The 27,050-nt window shown below is 45.6% G+C and overlaps 1 protein-coding gene across 1 annotated transcript in view; it reads left to right on the forward strand.

Annotated features, from left to right (window-relative positions):
* The first annotated feature begins 643 nt into the window (after positions 1-643).
* LOC115407461 (zinc finger and SCAN domain-containing protein 2-like) overlaps positions 644-27,050 on the forward strand; it is a 111,710-nt gene continuing 85,303 nt past the window's right edge. Inside the window, exons 1-4 of the mRNA XM_030117807.1 lie at positions 644-763; positions 12,776-12,974; positions 13,196-13,597; positions 13,682-14,017. Coding sequence (XP_029973667.1) covers positions 644-763; positions 12,776-12,974; positions 13,196-13,597; positions 13,682-14,017 — 1,057 coding nt within the window. The remainder of the gene's footprint in view (positions 764-12,775; positions 12,975-13,195; positions 13,598-13,681; positions 14,018-27,050) is intronic.

Raw genomic sequence — 27,050 nt, forward strand, 5'->3', positions numbered from 1 at the left:
TCGCCCGCCTACGGGCTTCGCTAGTGGCACTCCCCTTGGCGCAGCCAATCAACTGAGACAGCAAAAGTTCAACGCACCAATCCCCGCCGCCCGATGGCGCAGCTCCACGCCCCCCGAGGGTTTACCCCGAGCTGGAGGCAGCCATTCTCCCTTTTTCTGAATCAGCCAAGTAAGGGAAGCAGACAGCGGGGCCAGCAGGTAGGCGGGCACGCACTTACTCGTAGAACTGGAGTTACGTCCCGTAACTTCTAATTCTACTTCGTAAGTGCTTAGCCCGCCTACGGGCTTCGCTAGTGGCACACACCCAGGCGATGGCCGTAGGTCAATGAATGTACCTCCAGCTGGCCTGCTGACGGGATTGGTGCGCAAGGCGGAAGTAAACAAACTGTACGTTCAGAACGGCCGCAGAACTCCCAAAGAACGAGGCGAGCATCCATGCGCCAAAGCGCCACCCACGACGTGAACAAGCATCGCCGCAGCGACAGAGACACACGATGGCCGGGGCAAGCCACAGCGGCAGGCGGGGAACCCCTGGTCCGTGACCCACACAAGGGAAGCGGCAGCCGGATCGAGAATCCAATACGGCAAGCGGCAGAACTCCTGTTCCCGCTAAGCGCCGCCACTGCAACAACATCCGCAGACCATGGCAAAAACCAAGCGGCAGATGGGGAAAGTCCTGGTCCGTGGCGGGAAGGCTAAAGGACCGAAACGGTTAAGTGACCGAACTCGCGTTCTCGCGGAACCCGACATGGTCACAGAGCCTGTACACACATTCAACAGATATGAACGCACAAAAGTGGACGCAGAGGCCCAGGAGGCAGCGTGGCAGATGTCACCCACTGTGACACCTCTGCACAGGGATGCAGAGGCAGCCACATGTTGTGTGGAATGAGCACGAATCACTGCTGGCAGCGAGACATTCTGTGCCTCACAAGCAGCTGCAGTAGTGCTCCCCACCCAGTGGGCGAGACGCTGAGAGGTCAGCTGAGAGGGCACCAAACCTCAAAAACAGCTGGTCCATGGTGTGAAAGCCAGCTGTGCGCTGGACATAAAGACGCAGGGCCCTAACCGGGCACAGCAGCCACAGCCGTGGGTCGTTCTCAGACGAGCCAGGCAGGGAGCCAAGCGTTCTGACCCGGATCACTCGTGACCGGAAGTCCGAAGTGACCACCTTGGGATGAAAGGCCGGGTTAGGCCAGAGATGCACAAGTCCCCCATCCTGGCTAAACACCATGCAGGATGGGTGGACCGACAAGGCGCAAGATGGCGGCCTTCAAGGAGAGAAAGCGGTCCTCCGCCTGCTCCAAAGGCTCAAGGGAGCCCCTTAAGACCCTTCAGCACAATGTGGAGATCCCACGGGGAGACCACATGCCTGGGGGGGTGGCCGTAGCCGCGCAGAAAATGCTTCACCAATGGGTGACTGCATGCAGAGAAGCGGCCGAAGCAGCCGTAACCTGCTGTAATGGCCAACGCAAACACTGCAGTGTGGATGCAGCGCGGCAGCCATCCAGCAGGGCCTGGAGGAACTCCATGGAATCCCAGGCACCCCCCACCACGTGGTGGTCTAGGGTGCCTCCCCATCCTGCGAGAGATGCATCCGTGAACACCTCGACGTGATGCAATACGCAGCCCAGGGGGACTCCCTTCATAGGACAGCAGGATCCATCCAGAAAAGGAGATCCTGACGTGCCCCGGGAGGGATCGAGACCTTTCTGCATCCGTCCCGCTTCCCCAAGCAGTGGAGGCATGCACACCGCCGTTGCAGCCTGCGCATGTGTTGAAGGCCCACCCAGGTACCACTGGGTGGGCCGCGGCCATTAAAAACCCAGGACGGTCCTGACCAAACGGACCCTGACCAGAGGTGTGGTCACTGCAGACCTCAGGGCTGAGAGGAGGGAGGCTCGCCTGTCCGCAGAGAGGCGGGTCCTTATAGAGAGCATGTCCAGCTCCAAACCCAGGTAAGCCGTGTGCTGAACTGGGGTGAGCATGCTCTTGTCCCGGTTCACCAAGAACTGCAGGAGCTCTCCAGGAAGTGTTTGACCATCAGTATACGGAACCTCCTGGTGGCTATGTGAGTGTTTAGGACCTGCAGGTCCAGAATGGGTATCATGCCTCCGCTCTTCTTGGGAACCAAGAAGTAGGGGGAATAAAAACCCGAGTGCGCGTCCTCCGTGCTCAGCTCCGTAACTGCGCCCCGGCGGAGGAGCGGGGACACTTCTGCTTCGAGAGCGGCCACACCCGCAGGGCATGCGAGCCGCCTACGAAGAATCCCATTGAAGAGAGGCGGGCGACAGGCGAACTGCAGGGCATAGCCGCTTCTCAGCGTCCTGGACAACCAGGGAGAAAGCGGTCCCAACATAGCACGCCACATCTGAAGCGGAGCGTGAGTGGCTGTACCACGGCCTGAGGGGACAGCCCACCCATCCTCCCGGCCTCGGGGGACGACGGGGACCCCGGCGAAAAGGGCTGTTGAAGGGGTGTCCCATGAAAGAGCTCGGGCAGCCGCTTCGGAGCCGCGTTTGTTGGGGACGAACCCGGCGGTGTGGTCCCGAAATTTCTCGGGCCGCCGACCACGGTGATGCTACCGGGGCGGGGCGCTCATCAGCGGGGACCCGGCCGGCGTGGCTCCACCGCTCTGACGCCTCGCTGTGCTTAACACAGGCGGGAGCCAGCGGAAAGTAGTTTGGAGCGTTGCGAGGCACCGTGCAGGACCTCGACAGCGCTCCATTTGTGCATCACGCTCGGCGGGAGAGCCAGTGGCCAAGCTCGCTGCTGCGTCCCGCTTACACAGCAGCAGCGCGGCGAGCTCGTGGAGTAAGAGCCGGTGATAGCGCCGTGTGTCCGGGCCGCTTTGCGCGCACTCCGCTCGCCATTCTCTGCTATATCACGTAGCGAGAGAAGGGAGGGAAAGAGCCCCGCCGAGCTTGGTATGCTTAGTCATACAAGCGCGGGAAGAGGGGAGGATAGCTGCTCCTTAGCGATGTAACACAACCCTCACCGTCCTCTTGGCGGTGAGCCGGGCATCTCAGACACGCCGCCCGTAGGCCTGGAACGGTGGCATGGCGGGACACAGCACCGCAGTCCTGGACCGAGTCTTTGACTGGGTTGCTAGCCCGAGAGCTAAGTCATGCTGCGCCAGCTCGGAGGCAGAAGCGCAAAGCCAGTGCGTTGAGCGGTGGAGGTGAAGAGCCCCGCGAGGTGCTCCACAGGCTCGCAGGGGTCTCAGGCAGGAGTACTGCAACAACACATCATGAGTAGGGCAAACTAACCCGTCTCACGACGGTCTAGAGAAGTTGGAGAAGGTGCCGTCGCGTTGCGTGGACTCCTTACACACGGGGATGCCGCTGCTGCTGCTGCTGCTGCTGCTGCTGCTGCTGCTGCTGCATGCGTGGGACCGGTGAGACAGCGCCCATAAAGGCTGCTCTCTGCTGGGTTACCTCAAGCGGCAGAGCGCGGCAGGCATGCAGGAAGGCGACTGGCAGTGATGCTGTCAGCCGAGGCAGGCAAAGTAGCACTCGTGAAGATCTTGGTCGATGAGCAGGATGATAAGCCCGACACCCGATGGCGACTGGTCACAGGCCGGTCCATCCGTCTTGATCCGAAGAAACTTGTGGCTTCTGAAAGTCTGAAGTGATGCTGATTCAGAAAAAGGGAGAATGGCTGCCTCCAGCTCGGGGTAAACCCTCGGGGGGCGTGGAGCTGCGCCATCGGGCGGCGGGGACTGGTGCGTCGAACTTTTGTGGTCTCAGTTGATTGGCTGCGCCAAGGGGAGTGCCACTAGCGAAGCCCGTAGGCGGGCGAAGCACTTACGAAGTAGAATAAAGAAAACAGTAAGGCAGACACAGTAAGATAATGGAAAACCTTCAATGTTGCAGGAAAGGAACAAAAAAAAAGGGGTAGCAGCCTTACACTCAACAGAGAAAAAATAGCCTTTGAGGAGTGTAAGTGTAGTGGTTCTCGACATAGACCTGGTGTAGTGTGGTCTATATGCTGAAAAAACTGCAAAAAGTGCCTTTATTGCATTTTCACAAATAGAATAAAAGTTTCACAAATCAGATACTATGTTTTTATGAATCTACAGTCTCTTTAGAATAACTCAGTCCAAATTTGAAGAGTCCAGGTGCAGTGGTTCTCGACCTAGACCTGGTGTCATGTGGTCTGGATGAGAAAAAAACAGTGAAATGTGCATTTATCGCATTTTCACAAATAGAATAAAAGTTTCACAAATCAGAGACTATGTTTTTATGAATCTACAGTCTCTTTAGAATAATTCAGTCCAGATTTGAAGAGTCTAGGTGCAGTGGTTCCTGACCAAGACCTGGTGTCATGTGGTCTGGATGAGAAAAAAACAGTGAAATGTGCCTTTTTTGCATTTTCACAAATAGAATAAAAGTTTCACAAATCAGAGACTATGTTTTTATGAATCTACAGTCTCTTTAGAATAACTCAGCCCAGATTTGAAGAGTCTAGGTGCAGTGGTTCTCGACCTACACCTGGTGTCATGTGGTCTGGATGAGAAAAAAACAGTGAAATGTGCCTTTTTTGCATTTTCACAAATAGAATAAAAGTTTCACAAATCAGATACTATGTTTTTATGAATCTACAGTCTCTTTAGAATAACTCAGTCCAAATTTGAAGAGTCCAGGTGCAGTGGTTCTCGACCTAGACCTGGTGTCATGTGGTCTGGATGAGAAAAAAACACTGAAATGTGCCTTTATCGCGTTTTCACAAATAGAATAAAAGTTTCACAAATCAGAGACTATGTTTTTATGAATCTACAGTCTCTTTAGAATAATTCATTCCAAATTTGAAGAGTCTAGGTGCAGTGGTTCCTGACCTAGACCTGGTGTAATGTGGTCTGGATGACAAAAAAACAGTTAAATGTGCCTTTATCGCGTTTTCACAAATAGAATAAAAGTTTCACAAATCAGACACTATGTTTTTATGAATCTGTAGTCTGTGTAGAATAATTCAGTCCAAATTTGAAGAGTCTAGGTGCAGTGGTTCTCGACCTCGACCTGGTGTCATGTGGTCTGGATGACAAAAAAACAGTGAAATGTGCCTTTATCGCGTTTTCACAAATAGAATAAAAGTTTCACAAATCAGAGACTATGTTTTTATGAATCTGTAGTCTGTGTAGAATAATTCAGTCCAGATTTGAAGAGTCTCGGTGCAGTGGTTTTCAATCTGGACCTGGTGTAATAAGGAGTGGTTATACAGCAAAAACGGTTAAATTTCCCCTCAAATGTTTTCACAAATATAATAGTTCTTGTGAGGCATAGTTAATGTCTTACCCAAATGTCTAAAATGTTTACACATCAAGAAGTGTCGAAAAAAAACAGTTTATCCACTGATTACCTGTCACACTGCACGTTCATTTCATTTCCCCTTAACTTTTCCCTTAAGTGCCGAATCGGAAGCTGGCGAATCGGAAGCCAACTTCAGCGTCGTGAAACAGAGGGAACAGTGTTGGTGCTGTCTGTAAACGGATGCAGTGGTTCATTTGCTTTAGGCTTTAATATAACTGTGTTTTGTGTAGCTTTTCCTATATTTATGGTAAATAATGATGCGTTCAGGTGTTGCTGGAGAAAAACAAGTCTGAAAGTCTGAACCACGTCAAACTGGAAACTTGTGAATTCACATTATGAATTCACACAAGTGTTTCAGAGCTGAGAGAGGTTCATGCCACATCCAGACAGCTTCCTCATTTATTTTTTAAACCCACAGCTGCTGTTATTTCCACAGAAATAAGCAGAGTTTATGTATCTCAGTGTATCTATTTCAAATGTATCCTGTCCTGTTCCATCCATCCATCACTGTAAAACCTTTACATCCATCACATCAGTGACTTTTTGTCTTGTTTCCCTCCAGAGAGTCTACAGCAACACATTGGTTACCAGAAGACGAGCTCCAGTCTGGAGCAGGAGGAACATGAAGCTCCACACATTAAAGAGGAGGAGGATGTTGTTGAGGTGACTGTTACTGATGGTGAAGGAGACGATTCCCACCACTCTGTGAGAGACTTGACCACCCAGAGACTAACTGCTGCTGCTGAGGAGATATTCACCCTGTTTCAACAAGCTGTGGTTCAGTACGAGGAGGAGATTGACCGTCAACGCAGAATGCTGGAAATCAACTGGAATCCTCAAATCGACTTGTACAGAACAGGTATGGAGAAGTCTGGCTGAACATATGAATGTGACTCGTGGAGGATCTCAGTCATTCTGGCTGTTTGGTTTATCCACCACAGGCTGACGCAGGCTTTGTGTCTCTGGGGAGAAACTTGGGTTGAGGTCAGATAGGGGTGTAATGGTTACCAGTAAAATGGTAAACCGCAGTATAATTCCCGACGGTAATTATTACCATAGCCTTTTTATTTATTTTTTTTTTTCATTTCATTTATTTCTTTGTTTCCTCTTCACCATGTCTATTGTATGGAGCACAAACGGCTTACTGACAAACAGAAAGACATACAGTACACTTCAACAAAAAAGAGGAAGAACCCCTTTTAAAACAAGGCATCCAATTTACAGATAGTTCTCATGTTTTTGGACTGAAATAAACAAATCACCTTGTACATGGAGGGTTTTTTTCTATAATATATTACAAAATATTTTCTCTTACAGCAGTTATTTATCTATTTGTACACTCAAGCACGACATGCAGTTTGTTACCCACAGAACTGGCATTACATGCACGTCCTTCTCAAAAGATTCGCATATTGTGATAAAGTTCAGTATTTTCTGTAATGTACTGATAAACATTAGACTTTCATATATGTTAGATTCATTACACACAACTTAAGTATTTCAAGCCTTTTATTGTTTTAATATGGATGATATTGGCCAAAAAGTAAAGAAAAACCAACAACCAATCCCTATCTCAAAAAATTAGCATATTATGAAAAGGTACTCTCAACGAGCTATTAACCTGATCATCTGAATCAACGAGTTAACGCTAAACACCTGCAAAAGATTCCTGAGGCCTTGGAAAACTCCCAGCCTGGTTCATTACTCAAAACCGCAATGATGGGTAATGGTGCATTCACACCGGACGCGTCGCGGGCGTCGTCGACGCTTGGGATGCCTCGAAGCTGACGCTTGTGACGCTTTAAACACGACGCTTGACACCGGGTGGTCACAAACCTCGCGACGCTCTTGATGCACGTCAGTTAATTGGCGCGCTGGAGGCTGATTTCTGTTTCCAGCTATGGCGGATCGCATCAGGAGAGCGGCTTGGCTTTATTTGTTAAATAAAGCTAGACTGCGTCATCGTCGGAAAAGTCGCTATTGGCTGGTCTGCTCCTCTCTGCTCTGACTGCAGCGGGGAGCGCTGCTGAGACTGACCGCTTGTGAGCGCTTTGGGACGGGGGAGGGGCTCACGCAGCACCCGCTGCTCATTGACGACAGCAACGAGACATCCTGTCACGTCTCCAGAGCACCAGAGAAGGTTGCTAGATTTGTCGCTAGTTGCTTTTGACAAAAAAAAAGTCGCCAAGAGGCTTTGGAAAGTCACCAGATTTAGCGAGAAAGTCGTCAAGTTAGCAACACTGGCTGGCCCGCATCGGTGCTCGGATCACTCGTAGTGACGTAGCACCGGAGGGATCGTCTCTGATTGGTTGACGCTCAGCGGCAGCGCGTCGAAAGTTCAGTTTTCCCAACTCTCAAAAAGCGACGCTCTTGACGCCGGGGACGAGCGTCGTGGGCGTCGACGCTCAAAACGCTGGAAAAGCGACGCTCATGACGCTCCTGATGCGCCGCCCCGCCGCTCCACAACGCTCGTCCACCATAGACTTTGCATAGAAAAGCGCCGCTCACGACCCTTGCGACGCGTCCGGTGTGAATGCACCATATGACTGCCGACCTGACTGCTGTCCAGAAGGCCGTCATTGACACCCTCAAGCCAGAGGGGAAGACACAGAAATTTTTGAGCGAATAGGCTGTTCTCAGAGTGCTATATCAAGGCACCTCAGTGGGAAGTCTGTGGGAAGGAAAAGTGTGGCTGAAAACGCTGCACAACTAGAAGAGGTGACCGGACCCTGAGGAAGACTGTGGAGAAGGGCCGATTCCAGACCTTGGGGGACCTGCGGAAGCAGTGGACTGAGTCTGGAGTAGAAACATCCAGAGCCACCGTGCACAGGCGTGTGCAGGAAATGGGCTACAGGTGCCGCGTTCCCCAGGTCAAGCCACTTTTGAACCAGAAACAGCAGCAGAAGCGCCTGACCTGGGCTACAGAGAAGCAGCACTGGACTGTTGCTCAGTGGTTCAAAGTACTTTTTTCGAATGAAAGCAAATTTTGCATGTCATTCGGAAATCAAGGTGCCAGAGTCTGGAGGAAGACTGAGGAGAAGGAAATGCCAAAATGCCTGAAGTCCAGTGTCAAGTACCGACAGTCAGTGCTGGCCTGGGAGCCATGTCAGCTGCTGGTGGTGGTCCACTGTGTTTTATCAAGGGCAGGGTCAATGCAGCTAGCTACCAGGAGATTTTGGAGCACTTCATGCTTGCATCTGCTGAAAAGCTTTATGGAGATAAAGATTTCATTTTTCAGCTCGACCTGGCACCTGCTCACAGAGCCAAAACCACTGGTAAATGGTTTACTGACCATGGTATTGCTATGCTCTGTTGGCCTGCCACCTCTCCTGACCTGAACCCCAGAGAGAATCTGTGGGATATTGTGAAGAGGAAGTTGAGAGTCACCAGACCCCCCACTGTGGATGAGCTTAAGGCCGCTATCGAAGCATCCTGGGCCTCCATGACACCTCAGCAGTGCCACAGGCTGATTGACTCCATGCCGCGCCGCATTGAAGCAGTCATTTCTGCAAAAGGATTCCCGACCAAGTATTGAGTGCATAAGTGAACATAATTATTTGAAGGTTGACTTTTTTTGTATTAAAAACACTTTATTTTTTATTGGTCGGATGGAAGATGCTAATTTTTTGAGATTGGGATTTTTGGTTTTTCTTTACTTTTTGGCGAAAATCATCAATATTAAAACAATGAAAGGCTTGAACTACTTAAGTTGTGTGTAATGAATCTAACATATAGGAAAGCCTAATGTTTATCAGTACATTACAGAAAATAATGCACTTTGTCAAAATGTGCTGATTTTTTGAGAAGGACATGTATCAGGAGACAAAATATCGCGATATATCGCCATATTGAGATATTGTCACACTCATATTGCACATGACCAGACCAGGAGGGGATAGGGTCTTAAATCCAATAAGTATCTGATCTGAAGGATCTGAAGTGATGTTCTTTAGGGATGCTGAATTTGGACTGCAGTTGTTGGAAAGTCATTAACATCTAATTGTCATCCAAGTCTCCAATCACGTGCCCCATTATTGTGCCACCTGTCATAAATACTAGTGTTGGAGACCTGGGGGAAAATCCTGATTTCATGCAAGAGGGGTCAGAAATGAGGCAAAACCTCCTCTGCCTAGGTGTTAACAGATCTTCATTGTGATGGTGTGAACGATACCGGCTTCTACTTCCCTCAGACACCATCACTGCCTCGCATGCAGCAAGGCCCAGTGAGGTGCAGAAGTTCTACTGTATTCACAGCCCTCCTGGAACACGGGTCTCTATTTTCATGAAAACAATGGATTTTGAGAACTGATGAATCAAAATGATATCAGGTGGGCGAATATTGCGATATATTGCCATTTTGATATTTTTTTGTACACTCCTAGTTTGATCGCAGTTTTTAGTATTTCTGCAGGAGATATTTGAAATGAAATCAGTTTTATGAGAATGTTGATTATAATTTTCAGTCCTTTTTTTTCTGGATATATTTTTCTCATTGTGTTGAATGGGAACTTGATTATCAGAGCTAATATATGTATACATTGAATATATATTCATCCATTCGTCTTCTGCCGCTTGTCTGGGGTCAGGTTGTGGGAGCAGAAGTCTAAGCTGGGATGCCCAGTCCTCCCAGTCCCCAGACGAGCTCCTCCCTGGTGACTGAGCTTCTCACTGAGCTCTGTATGGATGGAGCTCAAAAAACAGTATATATTTGATGAATATTTAAATTTGAGCAACTTGAAACTTTGAATTTCCATGTCATGAATGTTTCAACAACTGATTGAACTGTAAACACTTTTTTCCTATTTTCTGAAGAAGCATTTCCTGAGAACATTTAAAAACAGGAAGTTTCACGATCACTTCATCTCAGGTAGCATGGTAAACAGTTAACAGAAGATTAGAGATAAGTGATATATTCACCCAGAAAAACCTATTCCAAAAACTAATGGTTAGTCCAGCAGCTTGAGGTTCACAAAAAGCAACAAAATAAAAATTGTATGTTGTTTTTGAAATTTCATTGAATGATTTGATTTAATTTGATTTTATTATTGTGTCTTGCACATAAGTGCCCAGCCCTCATGGGCTTACAAGACACATTTCACAAAACAATAGTCAGATGGCTGTCGACATAAATTCACAGAAACTGTACTAGAGGTCGACCGATACGGGTTTTTTGGGGGCTGATGCCGATGTTTTCCAAATTTGGGCAGCCGATGCCGATATGCATAGCCAATTTTTCCAATTTGAAATTTAGGCCGATTTTTTTTAATAAAAAAACATATATTGATCATATTTTTGTGAAACGCAGCAATTTCTGAGCAACTAAAAGAAATCTATTACAACAAGTCATGTCCAGTCCTCTGAACATTTATTCAGCTTTCAAAACAATGAAATCTTTTGTCTGAGTAAACACACAATGTAGTAGCAGTAGTAAACATTCACACTCTTCTTAAAGTGTCAAAAAAGAAATTTAAACTTTAATGTAATTTGAACAAAAGTAGTCAGAAACAAGCCTGTAAAAAAAAAAAAAGCCATACATACAAATAAAATCATAACTCTGGTCATGCATTATGTGGAGGAATTTGCGGGTGGCTAATACATGCTTCAGAAAAAGCCCCATGATTGATTATTTACTCTTTTATTTACTCTCGCCATTTCATCCTATTTACTTTGTTCTGTTGTTAACTACAGTAGTGGCGTGTTTTCAGCAACAGGGTTGAACACGCACAAGTCAGCTCAGACCACGCTAATCTCTTACTGCTAAAACTTTCACAAAGTAGCATTTGAAGTTAACAATATGCAGGGTTTCCGCCAGACCTTTTCAGTCCGGGCGCCCTGCCCACCCTGAATTGTGCAGCGACCGGACGACGGAGAAAAAGAAGAAAAAAATAACTCTGACGGTTGAACATGGCAGCGTTAGCAGCGTTAGCAGCGTTAGCAGCGTTAGCAGCGTTAGCACCGCGGCACGACGTGCTCCCGGCCAAACTTTTTTTCTGCAGTAAACACTGACATGCTGCAGACTGGAGAGCCATAGAGCCACAAAAACGTTGAAATGTTCAACAAATCCATTATTCATTGCAGATGCAACAGATGCAGGCTTTTTCCACAGCCTGGATTTCACCGAGCACACTCCGCTCTGACGTAAATGAATGCAGCAGCGTGCCACAGGGGTCCTTTCTTGAGCGGCAGCTTTAGCTGCCCGCACATGTGCCTGATCAAAAATTGCGTCATTTTATACAACGGATCAAAAATCGGCTTTTTAAAAGAAAATACGGCCGATGGCCGATGGAGAAAAATGTCCAAATATCGGCCTGATATATCGGCCGGCCGATAAATCGGTCGACCTCTAAACTGTACAATCCATCATAACAATATCCACATCACACAGGAGGATACAACTTAATTTGTCTTGGATCCTAGGCTTTACAGATATAATGACTTAAAGCAAAAACGTGCTTTTCAAAAAGCTGACTCAACATTTTATCATTTGAAAACCAGAATATATCTGGGTTCTGATCTTGCACCTGTCTGAACAAAATCTCCCGTAAATCAGAGTAAAGTGGACAATACAGAACAAAATGGAACTCATCCTCCACCACACTTAAATCACACAGTGTGCATAGTCTCTCCTCCTCAGGAAGGCCTTTGAACCTGTCCACCTCCACTGCCAGGGGCAAAGTGCCAGTTCTTAATTGGGCACAGACAGACCTTTGTTTTCCACTTTGATTTAAAAGAATATATCGATTTCCAAAACGCAAACACAGTATACTGTCGGTTGACCTGTCAACTATACTTACACAAAATAAATCAACAAACATCCCAACACCGCCTGAAGCTTTGACAGCTTTCCTGTGCGTAACGCGATTGTGTCCAAACCATGTGTACTCTGATAGCTCTATGTTTACGCACGACAAGTGCGTCTCATTTAAACAAACAAAATCAGACTTCAAATGATAAAGAATAACTTTCCTCAAGTCACACTTGGTTGCTGTCCATCCATTAATGTTCCAGTGCACCACTGATAGGAGTTTCTCTCAGGAGGATCCTAAAGTTAAGATCCACCAGTCTCTCTGCATGAGACTTGGCTGAAGACACAAACACCCTCTGAAAGCGGTCGTGGTCCTTCAGCTTAGCTTTCCGTCGCAGTACCGCGACTTTCTCCCCCACTGACGGCAGCTCCACTCTGACCAGGCCGGGTTTAGGGCCCCGTGCGCGGACGCGCTCGACTGCTACCGGGGTAAGCACCGGATCACATCTGAGACCATCGCGCAGCAGATTCAACACTTGGGCCATTAAATACACTAGCAAAAGTATTCCACAAAAACGCTCTGGTTTGTTGTTTATAACAGGTAATTTTCCCAGGTATTGAAAGTTTTTGGTTTTATCACCCGAGTCCTCCGGTCCTTTTATCCTGGAACTCTGGAAGTCTTGAAATTTACCTTTGTTCTTGTACTTTTTTGTTCCTCCAGAGCTCCCACAGCACCATGACCACAGCGAGGAGCAGCTCTTCAAACAGGATACAAACGACTGTGGAGGTCAGGAAGAACCAGGACCTCCTCAGATCAAAGACGAACCAGAAGAACCAGGACTTCTCCAGTTTAAAGGGGAACAGGAAGAACCAGGACCTCCTCAGATCAAAGACGAACCAGAAGAACCAGGACTTCTCCAGTTTAAAGGGGAACAGGAAGAACCAGGACCTCCTCAGATCAAAGACGAACCAGAAGAACCAGGACTTCTACAGTTTAAAGGGGAACAGGAAGAACCAGAACCTCCACAGATTGAGAAGAACAAGGAACTCAGTGTCAGCCGGGAGGGAGAGCAGCTCATACTGAAGCTACCAAGTAGATTAAATTTGATTCCGGAGCAAAGTGACCTGAGTGAACCAGAAGAAGTTCCAGACACTCAGCAGATCCTCCCTCAGGACTCTCAAGTCCATGATGTGAAAAATCACACGGGTGAGAAGCCGTATTCTTGTGAAACATGTGGGAAGAGTTTCAAGCACAAAAATTATTTGTTGACCCACAAGAGAATTCACACAGGTGAGAATCCGTTCTCTTGTGAAACATGTAGCAAAAGTTTCAATCGACGGAGTAATCTTTTGGCCCACAAGAGAACTCACACAGGTGAGAAGCCGTTTTTTTGTGAAACATGTGGAAAACATTTCAGTGACAAAAGTTATTTTTTGATCCACAAGAGAGCTCACACAGGTGAGAAACCATATTCTTGTGAAACATGTGGCAAAAGTTTTATCAAGCGCAGTTTTTTGACGGTCCACATGAAAACTCACACAGGTGAGAAGCCTTATTTGTGTGAAACATGTGGCAAACATTTCACTAAGAAAAGTTCTTTGTTGAGCCACACGAAAACTCACACAGGTGAGAAGCCGTATTCTTGTGAAACATGTGGGAGAAGTTTTAGTCGACAGACTCATTTGTCAGGCCACATGAGAACTCACACAGGTGAGAAGCCTTATTCTTGTGAAACATGTGGCAAAAGTTTCAGTCAAAGGAGTAATCTTTTGGCCCACAAGAGAACTCACACAGTTGAAAAGCCGTATTTTTGTGAAACGTGTGGAAAACGTTTCAGTCAACGGAATCTTTTGTCCTACCACAAGAGAACTCACACAGGTGAGAAGCCTTATTCTTGTGAAACATGTGGGAAAGGTTTCAGTAATAAATATTATTTGTCTGTCCACAAGAGAACTCACACCGGTGAGAAGCTGCATTTTTGTGAAACATGTGGCAAACGTTTCAGTCAGAAAAGTTATTTTTTGATCCACAAGAGAGCTCACACAGGTGAGAAGCCATTTTCTTGTGGAACATGTACCAAAAGTTTCAGTGTACTTTGTTCGTTGAGACGCCACATGAAATCTCACAAATAGATGAAGTTATGAAAGACGCTGAGGAAGATCTCATTCAGGAAGTCTAGCTTGACCACAAACTTACAAGGTCCAATTTAATGGAAACATTCCTGATTTAAATAGTTGAGACTGTGCTTCAATAAGTTTTCTTTTTCTGGTTTGTGACAAAAATGAGAAGATTTAAATCAATTTAATGTCCAGGTATGTTGACCGACACAAAGGTTGACAAACATTCCCGTGGTTGGATCTTGAACTTGAGTACCGCTTTTAATTTTTTTATATTTTTGTAACACAACCATTTTTTTATTTTATGATTTGTAAAAAACAAAGATTGCATGACAAATTTTTGATGAGTAGATGTGAACTTTGATGAAATAAAATGTTGATATGACTCCAATGTGTGTTGTTATTCAGTGTTTTATTTAGCACAACTGATTAACTTTTTACTCTTTCAAAGTGATGTTAAGGGGAAAAAAATCTCCCTACATATTTATAATGCATTTTACTTGCTTTGCGCTTAAGGTTTGTGAGTCTTAATGTGCTGAAAACAAAAACATACAGTCGCTTCACTGAAACGAGAGTTAAAAATGTAACTACGGTTCTATGAATCCCGGATGACCGCCAAAGGCGGTGCTTAAAGCACTGGAATGTTCCCTATGCGCACACGCAGTTCGAGTATGTATATCAAGAAACGTCATTCGTGACTCCCCGGGTAACCCCGGAACCGTATAAATACTGGTTCCCTGACCCGGAATCGGCTCCTACGGAATCTTCTCACGTAACCACAAGGATTCCGAGTGACAGAGTGCTCTGGCGGTCATCCGGGATTCATAGAACCGTAGTTACATTCGTAACTCTCGTTCTATTTCATCCCTACTGATCGCCAGAGGCGGTGCTTAAAGCACTGGAATGACGAATGCCAACTCAGTCACGAGGAATCACAGAGACCAACCTCACTGAGAAACCTCTGCAGGGCCCAGTACCACCCGTAGTGCATGCGGAGGCACAACGGCCAGCCTGGAGAACCTGGAAAAGGTGCCAGGCGTCGTCCAGATGGCGACAGCACATAGCTCGTCCAGGGGCACCCACTTCAGAGCGACCCAAGACGTGGACACCGCCCTGGTGGAGCGGCAATGCACACCCTCGGACAGAAGCCGCCCTGCAGCCTGATACGAACGGCGAACAGCGTCCACAACCCAGTGGGACAGGCAATGCCTGGAAAGAGCAGAGCCCTGACTAGGGCCTCCGTAGTGGACAACAAGCTGGTCAGATGTCCGCACATCTGCCACAGCATCCATGTGGCCTCTCAGAGCTCCGACTGGACACAAGAGCCCTGGCCGGTGCGCCGCCCGCCCCATCCAGGCGCCACCGGAGGCATGCCGGGCGAATAGACAGAGCGCGCAGCCACACGCTACGTCGAGGTAACGGCTAGCATGAACACCGTCTTACGCTCAACACATACTGCAGCTCTGCTGCTGCCAGAGGTGCAAAGGGAGGCTGACGAGCTCTCCAGCACCAGATGTAGATCCGAGGTGGGTGCCCGCGGCCTCCGGGGGGGGTAGGCCTCAGAGCATGGCGGGCTGGCCCACCGCGTCAGCAGCGGGCTAGCAGCTCAGAGAGCCAACCCAGGTGGAGTTCCTAGCAGCCGCCTGCACCATCTGTCTGCCCTGCGGTGCCACCCGCCGGGACGGTGGGTGCACGCAACAAGTCGATACAACGGCAGTGCGACACGCTGGGGGAGGGGCGGACGCCGAACGCACAGCAGACGCCGTGTGATCAAGCCCCTGAAAGCCAGCTGAGGCCGTACATGGGAGAGGGGACAGACGCGCAGCGGCACCCCCGTTGCTGCGCTGTCGGAGCGGTACCAGGCCAGAAGAAACAGCAGCATACAAGAAGCAGAGGGAGGAGGAGTGTGTCACCTGCAAAGTCAACCTCAATCACCCAACAGGATCCACCGCCTGGGAGGGAGAAGACCCAGCAAGTCCAGACCCAGACCCATCGTGGCCAAATTCGTTAACTTTAAACAGAAGGAGCAGGTGAAGAGCCAGGGCCGGCAGCTGAAGGGAACCCACTACGGCGTGAATGATCAATTCCCGAAGGAGATCCTGGATCGGCACAGAGTTCTGTTCCCGATCAGGAAAAAATCCATCTCGGAGGGCTCCCGTGCCGTCATCGCCATGGATAAATTATTCATCAACGGCCAGCTGTTCCGTGACCCAAACATCACTCCGTGGCTCTACTGATCTCAGGTGCTGTATTCTCACTATTCCATAAATCACTCCGTAATATTGATACATAAAACAGCCATAAATTAATTAATAGTAAGTCACTGCCCGTCTCCACTGCACTGCTCACCGTGGATGTGTTTTCTTAAGTATTTGTTTCTTTTTTCACTCTCACTTTTCTTTCTTTTCACCCTTTTTCACTCTCACCCTCTTACGCTTCACTGTAGCTGCACCCGTTACCATAGTAACCCGACACGCGGGGCGCACCGGGACATCGGCTTATTGACACACATCACTGTACAGGTTCACGCGCACTCTAAGCATGTTGATAAGACAGATTCAGAAGCACACTCAGCTGACATGCACGGGTGCACAGCAGTATACAACGGGCTCCATTTAGACACCAGGTTTAGTGAAATGCATGTAACACTCATAGCTGTCTAGTCATGAACACTCTCAATTTCGTTTCCTGGAATATCCGTGGGGCTGGTACAAGGGAAAAGAGATTAAAAATTACCCATCGGCTTCAGGAGTTGCAGGCAGACATTGTCTTATTACAGGAAACTCATTTAACAAACTCATCAGTAGATCTTCTCCAATCAGCACAGTTTCCACACGTGTATTCAGCCTGTTACAATTCCAGGCAAAGAGGAGTAGCAACTCTTATCAGTAGAAGGTTAAACTTCTCTACTGACAGTTCAATCATAGATCCAGAAGGCAGATTTGTTATTATCATATTATCTATCCAGAATGTTAAATTCTGCATTGCTAACGTGTATGGACCTAATGTTGACGATCCCTCCTTCTTTCACTCCCTCTTCTCCTCACTGGATGATCACTCAGGTCACACTTTGATTATAGGAGGGGATTTCAACATGGTTTCTGACCCACAATTGGACAGACTGAGTACCACAGGAAGTCAACGACTCTGGCAATCCTCAGAAACTGTGAAACAGTACATGAAGGATTTTGGTCTTTGCGATGCCTGGCGCTCTCACCACCCCACTGCAAGAGAATACACATTCTTCTCTTCAGTTCACCGTTCCTACTCTAGATTAGATTATTTCTTAACTGGCAGCACACTGATGAATGACATCTCAGAAATCAAAATTCATCCCATCGTCATAAGTGATCATGCACCAGTTTCATTTACTCTCAGAAATAAGAAGAACAAACCACCAACTAGAAATGGAGATTTAATACATCATTACAGTTATCAGTTATCTTACAAGAGAATGGTCTATATATTTAGAAAATAACGACTTGCCAGATACTTCAGCATGTGTTCTTTGGGAGGCAGGGAAAGCGTTGATGAGGGGAAAAATAATTTCCTTCTCCTCACACAAGAAAAAGAAAGAAGCTTCAAGAACTTTAGAATTGGAATTAAGAATTAAATCGCTGGAGGAGGCTTATCATGTCTCCCCACAAGAGAACATACTGAAGGATATAAGGAAAGCTAAACTTAAACTGAATGAAATTTTAGATAAAAACAACACAATTCCTGATCCAACGACTCCGTTTAGAGAATTTTGAGCATAGTAATAAATCTGGAAGATTCCTGGCGAATCAGTTAAAAACAAACAAGGAGAAAAACACAATTTCAGCTGTTAAAGACTCAGAAGGAAACACCAGCCATTACCCGGACAAGATCAATAATATCTTTAGAGATTTCTATCAAGGATTATACAGATCACAAATAGACACAACAGATGAGGAAATTGATACTTTTTTTTAATGATATTAACCTTCCAAAATTGAAAGATGAAAACAGAATAGTGTTGGATTCCCCTCTTTCAGTGGATGAACTCCATAAATCTCTGCAGGATATGCCCAACAATAAAGCTCCAGGTCCAGATGCTATCCAACAGAATTCTATAAGGAATTCTGGACCATGTTGGCTCCCACTTTTCATAAAATGGTAATGGAAATAAAAAACAAACAATACCCTCAAAGATGAACTTAGCCAAAATAACTTTAATACTTAAACCAGGGAAAGACCCCACACTTCCGTCCAGTTATCGTCCTATTTCAAATGTAGATCTTAAAAAAATCAGCAAAGCCCTATCCAGGAGAATAGAAACGATAACCCCTCTCATAATACATCCTGACCACACAGGGTTCATTAAAGGTAGACATTCATCCACTAACATGCGCAGATTAATTAGGGACCGAGCCCGAGGGCGAGGTGGCCTCAACTGAGGCCACCTTGCCCGAGGGCAAGGCCTCTATTGTTCTTCGTTCGTTTCTTATTATTATTAGGGACCGAGCCCGAGGGCGAGGTGGCCTCAACTGAGGCCACCTTGCCCGAGGGCAAGGCCTCTATTGTTCTTCGTTCGTTTCTTATTATTATTAGGGACCGAGCCCGAGGGCGAGGTGGCCTCAACTGAGGCCACCTTGCCTGGAGGGCAAGGCCTCTATTGTTCTTCGTTCGTTTCTTATTATTATTATTATTATTATTATTATACTGACACCGTCTTTCGACGCAATTTTGACCCCTTAAACATGCACGAAAACTCACCAAATTTGGCAAGCACATCCTGACTCGCGAAAAATTTTATATGGTGGAAAAATTAACCCCATAAGCCCATCTGCTCTCTAGCGCCACCTAGAAACAGTAAAATAGCCACAGCAACCATTAGGAATGTCGTAGAGAGATCAAATTGATGTGGATGCGTTCGTCTCCTCAAGATCTAAAAATCTCTCATTGACAAAAATGTCCTAAATCGTACAGGAAGTCCCGTATTTCCCTTTCAGTGTAAAATTTGGCAAAAAATGACTCCTCCTTTAAAAATTATCTGCTCTGAGACCGCTTGTCGTGGAGACGTCAGGGTGGTGCCAAATAAAAGAGGACAAGTGTCTCTCACAAAGTTGATCAAAACTTTTTCAAAAGTCTCAGGGTGTGGATTTTATTAACCCTTAAAGTTTGAAGTCTGAAAACGCACTTGCAACACTACAATGGACAGTGCGACCCGCACGAATGTCGCAGAGAAATAAAATCAACATGGATGAGTTCGTCTCATCGAGCTCTACAATTTACCAAGAGACATACCTATACCTAAATCCAACAGGAAGTCCGTTATTTCCTGTCAAATCAAATGTGCCTCAAAACACTTTTCACTCAAAAACCACTAATATGGACTGTTTCACCCTTCACAGTGTGGTACAGAGAAAAGAAACATATGCACGCGTTCGTCTCATCGAGATCTACAACTTTCTCACTCGTGCCTATGACCTAAATGCAACAGGAAGTCCGTCATTCACACTTTCTGCTCAAAATTTTGCTCAAATTTTGCTCAAAAATCTCACCTTCTTCATCAATTAAGCCTCCCGTTTCAAAACTATAAGTCTGACTGCTCTGAAAAGCTCTACAGTGAAAGACAACTAAATTGCCTATCACTTTCTGACATTGTTTGCTCACTTTGGTCCACGGAAATGCATTTCCCCAGCTGTTTTGACCAAAGAGAAACTGTGTGTCTGCCGAGTCACACTCTAACATCATGTGACCTACTTAAGCCATATATGGGCATAGGCTGATCTGGGACCAGCTGTAAAACATTCTGCATGTTGTACCTGCTTTTCACAGTAGATGGCGCTCCGTGACCACAAATCACACATGACTGAAGCAACAGTGCCCCTGCAGCAGCAAGCCACTGAGGAAGCAACACTTGAAACACATTGGAATGATCTAAACAGATGTCACCCTGCAGAAATATCACCTGACACACACCATACACCTGAAATCAGTCTTTAATAGGTGGATAAATGATGGATGGATGGATGAATGCATGGATAGATTGATGCACAGACAGACAATGGTATGGAATGATACTATTCTGACACTCAAATTGATATATTGGTGGAGCACACATGACTATCAAAATAAAAGCCTCAGACCCCCACAAACTAAAAGTCACATTTTTGCAGAAAATGACATTTTTAACAAAACAGCTTCATAATTTCGGGGTAAACAGTGTTAGTGGAAGCATGTACTATGTTTCCAAAATATTAGGTCAAAATTCCTTCAAAATAAAAGCCCATTTACAACAAAATGAGATCAAGTCATGAAAATCGATGTTATAGAGGAGCAAGATGGATATACTGGTGTTTGCTAAAGTGGAGCACACATGACTATCAAAATAAAAGCCTCACACCCCTTCAAAATAAAAGTCACTTTTTTTTAAAAAATGACATTTTTAACAAAGCAGCTTCCTAATTTCAGGTTAAACAGTATTAGTGGAAGCATGTACTACGTTTCTAAAATACAAGGTCAAAATTCCTTCAAAATAAAAGCCCATTTACAACAAAATGAGATCAAGTCATGAAAATCGATGTTATAGAGGAGCAAGATGGATATACTGGTGTTTGCTAAAGTGGAGCACACATGACTATCAAAATAAAAGCCTCACACCCCTTCAAAATAAAAGTCACTTTTTTTTTTAAAATGACATTTTTAACAAAACAGCTTCATAGTTTCAGGGTAAACAGTATTAGTGGAAGCATGTACTATGTTTCCAAAATATTAGGTCAAAATTCCTTCAAAATAAAAGCCCATTTACAACAAAATGAGATCAAGTCATGAAAATCGATGTTATTGAGGAGCAAGATGGATATATTGGTGTTTGCTAAACTGGAGCACACATGACTATCAAAATGAAAGCCTCACACCCCTTCAAAATAAAAGTCACATTTTTGCTAAAAATGACATATTTTTACAAAGCAGCTTCATAATTTCGTGCTAAACTGTGTTAGTGGAAGCCTGTATTATGTTTCTAAGATAGAAGGTCATAATTCCTTCAAAATAAAAGCCCATTTACAACAGGAAATGAGGTCAAGTCATGAAAATGGTTGTTTATGGAGGAGCAAGGTTCCCAGTGACCTGGACTTCAGTCATCAAGGTGCAAGGACGGCCTCAGTGGGGCCACCTTGCCAGAGGGCGAGGTCCCGTCCAATGCCGCTTGCGGCTTTAATTATTATTATTATTATTATTATACATCCCGCATGTTCGACGGCAAATTTGACCCCCTGAACATGCACGAAAACTCACCAAATTTGGCAGGCACATGCAGACTCGCGAAAAATTTTATAAAATAAAAAAATTAACCCCATCAGCTCTCTAGCGCCACCTACAAAGTAGCACCTTCGACTAGCACAACCGAGACACAGTAAATCCTGCACCCCTGTCAAGTAGGAATGTCGTAGAGAGATAAAACCAATTGCTGACATGTTCAACTCATTAAGATCTCAAAATCATCCATTGACACCCTTGACCTAAATCCAACAGGAAGTCCGCCAATTACCTTTCAAAGTAAAAGCTTCACGCAGCTTTTTTACAACACCATTTATTGTAGAGATGTCAGAGTAGTGCGCTCTGATAGAGGAGAAGTGTCTCTACAAAGGATGTGATCAACTTTTTCAAAAGTCACACGGTTTGGATTTTATTAGCCCTTCAAAATAAAACTCACATTTTTGAAAAAAGGGTCGCCATGGCCAATAGGAATGTTGTAGAGAGATCAAACCAATTATTCACACATTCGTCTCGTCGAGGTCTACAAATCTCTCATTGACAAAAAAGACCTAAATCCAACAGGAAGTCCGCTATTTCCCTTTCAAAGTAAAAAATCACTCCTCATTTAAAAATTATCTGCTCCGAGACCGTTTGTTGTAGAGACGTCAGAGTGGCGTGAAACAATAGAGGACAAGTTTCTCTTCCGATATTGTTAAAAACTTTTTCAAAAGTCTCATGGTGTGGATGCTGTTAACCCTTAAAGCTAAAAGTCTTAAAATCCACTTGAAACACTACAATGGTCGCTACGGCACAAAGAAAAGCCTGAGAGAGATAAAACCAATGGTCATGCGTTAGTCTCCCAGAGATCTAAAAATGACCAATTGACACCGAAAACCAAAATCCACCAGGAAGTCCGTTATTTCCCTTTCAAAATAAAAGTCACATTTTTAATAAAGCGGTCGCTACTGCCCGTAGGAATGTCGTAGAGAGATCAAACCAATTGCTCATATGTTTGTCTTATCAAGATCTAAAAATCATCCATTGACATGCATTACCTAAATCCTACAGGAAGTCCACTATTTCCATTTCAAAGTAAAAAACACTTCTTATGAAAACATTATACCTCCTGAGACCATTTGTTGTAGAGACGTCAGACTAGCGCGGCCTGATAGAGGAGAAGTTTCTCTACAAAAGATGTGAACAACTTTTTCAAAAGTCACACGGTGTGGATTTTATCAGCCCTTCAAAATAAAAGTACCATTTTTCAAGAAATGGTCGCTACGGCCCACAGGAATGTCGTAGAGAGATCAAACCAATTGTTCACGCGTTCGTCTCGATGAGATCTAAAAATCTCCCATTGACACCATTCACCTAAATCCAACAGGAAGTCCGCTATTTCGACTTTCAAAGTAAAAATCACTCTTCATTTAAAAATTATCTCCTCCGAGATAGCTTGTCGTAGAGACGTCAGAGTGGCGCCAAATAATAGAGGACAATTTTCTCTTCCGACGATGTTCAAAACTTTTTCAAAAGTCTCACGGTGTGGATGCTGTTAACCCTTAAAGTTTGAAGTCTGAAAACGCACTTCAAACACTACAGTGGACAGTGCGACCCGCACGAATGTCGCAGAGAAATAAAATTAACATGGATGAATTCGTCTCATCGAGATCTACAATTTACCCAGAGACATACCCATACCTAAATCTAACCTCTTGACCTACTTAAGCCATATATGGGCATAGCAGCTGGCCCGACCGATCTGGGACCAGCTGTAAAACATTCTGCATGTTGTACCTGCTTTCCACAGTAGATGGCGCACCGTGACCACAAATCACACATGACTGAAGCAGCAGTGCCCCTGCAGCAGCAAGCCACTGAGGAAGCAACACTTGAAACACATTGGGAATGGTCCAAACAGCTGTCACCCTGCAGAAATATCACCTGATACACACCATACACCTGAAATCACTCTTTAACAGGTGTATGGATGATGAATGGATGGATGAATGCATGGATAGATTAATGCACAGACAGACAATGGTATGGAATGACACTATTCTGACACTCAAATTGATATATTGGTGGAGCACACATGACTATCAAAATAAAAGCCTCAGATCCCTTCAAACTAAAAGTCACATTTTTGCAAAAAATGAAAATTTTAAAAAAGCAGCTTCATAATTTTGGGGTACACAGTGTTAGTGGAAGCATGTACTTCGTTTCTAAAACGATAAGGTCAAAATTCCTTCAAAATAAAAGCCCGTTCACAACAGATAATGAGGTCAAGTCATGAAAATGGTTGTTTATGGAGGAGCAAGGTTCCCAGTGACCTGGACTTCGGTCATCAAAGTGCAAGGACGGCCTCAGTGGGGCCACCTTGCCAGAGGGCGAGGTCCCGTCCAATGCCGCTTGCGGCTTTAATTAGGGACCGAGCCCGAGGGCGAGGTGGCCTCAACTGAGGCCACCTTGCCTGAGGGCAAGGCCTCTATTGTTCTTCGTTCGTTTCTTATTATTATTATACATACCGTGTGTTCGAATTAGGGACCGAGCCCGAGGGCGAGGTGGCCTCAACTGAGGCCACCTTGCCTGAGGGCAAGGCCTCTATTGTTCTTCCGGTGTTTCTTATTATTATTTTACTGCCCGGAAGTAAATTGCCTATTTGAGCCCCTCAACATGCACGAAAACTCACCAAATTTGGCAGGCACATCCAGACTGGTGAAAAATTTTATAAAGTGGAAAAATTAACCCCATAACCCAATTGGCTCTCTAGCGCCACCTAGAAACAGTAAACTAGCCACAGCAACCATTAGGAATGTCGTAGAGAGATCAAATTGATGTGGATGCGTTCGTCTCCTCAAGATCTAAAAATCTCTCATTGACAAAAATGTCCTAAATCGTACAGGAAGTCCACTATTTCCCTTTCATTGTAAAATTTGGCAAAAAAATGACTCCTCCTTTAAAAATTATCTGCTCCGAGACCGCTTGTCGTGGAGACGTCAGGGTAGTGCCAAATAATAGAGGACAAGTTTCTCTTCCGACGATATTCAAAACTTTTTCAAAAGTCTCAGGGTGTGGATTTTATTAACCCTTAAAGTTTGAAGTCTGAAAACGCACTTGCAACACTCCAGTGGACAGTGCGACCCGCACGAATGTCGCAGAGAAATAAAATCAACATGGCTGTAGTTCGTGCTCATCGAGCTCTACAATTTACCAAGAGACATACCTATACCTAAATCCAACAGGAAGTCCGTTATTTCCTGTCAAATCAAATGTGCCTCAAAACACTTTTCACTCAAAAACCACTAATATGGACTGTTTCACCCTTCACAGTGTCGTACAGAGAAAAGAAACATATGCACGCGTTCGTCTCATCGAGATCTACAACTTACTCACTCGTGCCCATGACCTAAATCAAACAGGAAGTCCGTCATTCACACTTTTATTGTACATTTTTGCTCAAAAACTCTCTCCTTCTTCACCAATTAAGGCTTCCATGGTCAAAATTATAAGTCTGACTGCTCTGAAAACTTGACATATGTAAAGACAACTAAAATGCCTATCAAAGTTGAGGGTGTTTTTTTCATTTTGGTCCACGGAAATGCATTTCCCCAGCTGTTTTGACCAAAGAGAAACTGTGTGTCTGCCGAGTCACACTCTAACATCATGTGACCTACTTATGCCATATATGGGCATAGAGCCTCAGGGCTGATCTGAGAGCTGCTGTAAAACATTCTGCATGTTGTCCCTGCTTTCCACAGTAGATGGCGCACCGTGACCACAAATCACACATGAGTGATGGATTGCTGCTCAAACAGGCAAATGAATGTATGGAATCACACTCACATGGATATATTGGTGTTTGACATAGTGGAGCAGACATGACTATCAAAATAAGAGCCTCACACCCCATATTTTTGCAAAATATGACATTTTTAACAAAGCACAGGGATAATTTCAAATTCAACAGTGTTAAAGGGCAACTCCGTTTTTTTTGATACCTGGACCTTATTTATAGGTGTGTGCCTGCTCATATACTCACTCAGACAAACATGGTGCATCTTGGATTCCTTCAGAAGTTATTTAAATCCAACCGATTCAGCAGGGGCCACGGCAATGGAGCTTTCCGCACTGCAATCCATTGTCGTGGCCCCTGCTGAATCAGATGACAGATGCTAACAGCTACATGTTAGTGGATGGGAGATGCTAACAGCTACATGTTAGCGGATGGGAGATGCTAACAGCTACATGTTAGCGGATGGGAGATGCTAACAGCTACATGTTAGCGGATGACAGATGCTAACAGCTACATGTTAGTGGGTGGGACAGGCTAACAACTCCATGTTAGCGGATAGGAGATGCTGACAGCTACATGCTAGCGGATGGAAGATGCTAACAGCTACATGTTAGCGGATGGGAGATGCTAACAGCTACATGCTAGCGGATGAGAGATGCTAACAGCTACATGCTAGCGGATGGGAGATGCTAACAGCTACATGCTAGCGGATGGGAGATGCTAACAGCTACATGTTAGCGGATGGGAGATGCTAACAGCTACATGCTAGCGGGTGAGAGATGCTAACAGCTACATGCTAGCGGGTGAGAGATACGAGATGCTAACAGCTATATGCTAGCGGATTGAAGATGCTAACAGCTACATGTGAGCGGATGGGAGATGCTAACAGCTACATGTTAGCGGATGGAAGATGCTAACAGCTACATGCTAGCGGATGGGAGATGCTAACAGCTACATGTTAGCGGATGGGAGATGCTATCAGCTACATGTTAGCAGATGGGAGATGCTAACAGCTACATGTCAGCGGATGGGAGATGCTAACAACTCCATGTGAGCGGATGGGAGATGCTAACAGCTACATGTTAGCGGATGGGAGATGCTAACAGCTACATGTTAGCGGATGGAAGATGCTAACAGCTACATGCTAGCGGATGGAAGATGCTAACAGCTACATGTTAGCGGATGGGAGATGCTAACAGCTACATGCTAGCAAATGAGATATGCTAACAGCTACATGCTAGCGGGTGAGAGATACGAGATGCTAACAGCTATATGCTAGCGGATGGAAGATGCTAACAGCTACATGTTAGCGGATGGGAGATGCTAACAGCTACATGTTAGCGGATGACAGATGCTAACAGCTACATGTTAGTAGGTGGGACATGCTAACAACTCCATGTCAGTGGATAGGAGATGCTAACAGCTACCTGTTAGCGGATGGGAGATGCTAACAGCTACATGTTAGCGGATGACAGATGCTAACAGCTACATGTTAGCGGACAGGAGATGCTAACAACTCCATGTTAGTGGGTGAGAGGGTGCTGGAAGTCTATGGAGGAGCAAGGTTCCCAGTGACTTGGACTTCGGTCATCAAGGTACGAGGACGACCTCAGTCGGGCCACCTTGCCAGAGGGCGAGGTCCCGTCCAATGCCGCTTGCGGCTTTAATTATTATTTTACTGCCCGGACATCGACGGCCAATTTGACCCCCTAAACATGCACGAAAACTCACCAAATTTGGCAGGCACATGCAGACTGGTGAAAAATTTGATAAAATGGAAAAATTAACCCCTTAACTCCATCCGCTCTCTAGCGCCACCTAGAAACGTGAAAAAAGCCCACCGTAACTCGCAGGAATGTCG

Source organism: Salarias fasciatus, chromosome 20 (genome assembly GCF_902148845.1).
Source record: "Salarias fasciatus chromosome 20, fSalaFa1.1, whole genome shotgun sequence".
In the NCBI taxonomy this organism is placed as follows: domain Eukaryota; kingdom Metazoa; phylum Chordata; class Actinopteri; order Blenniiformes; family Blenniidae; genus Salarias; species Salarias fasciatus.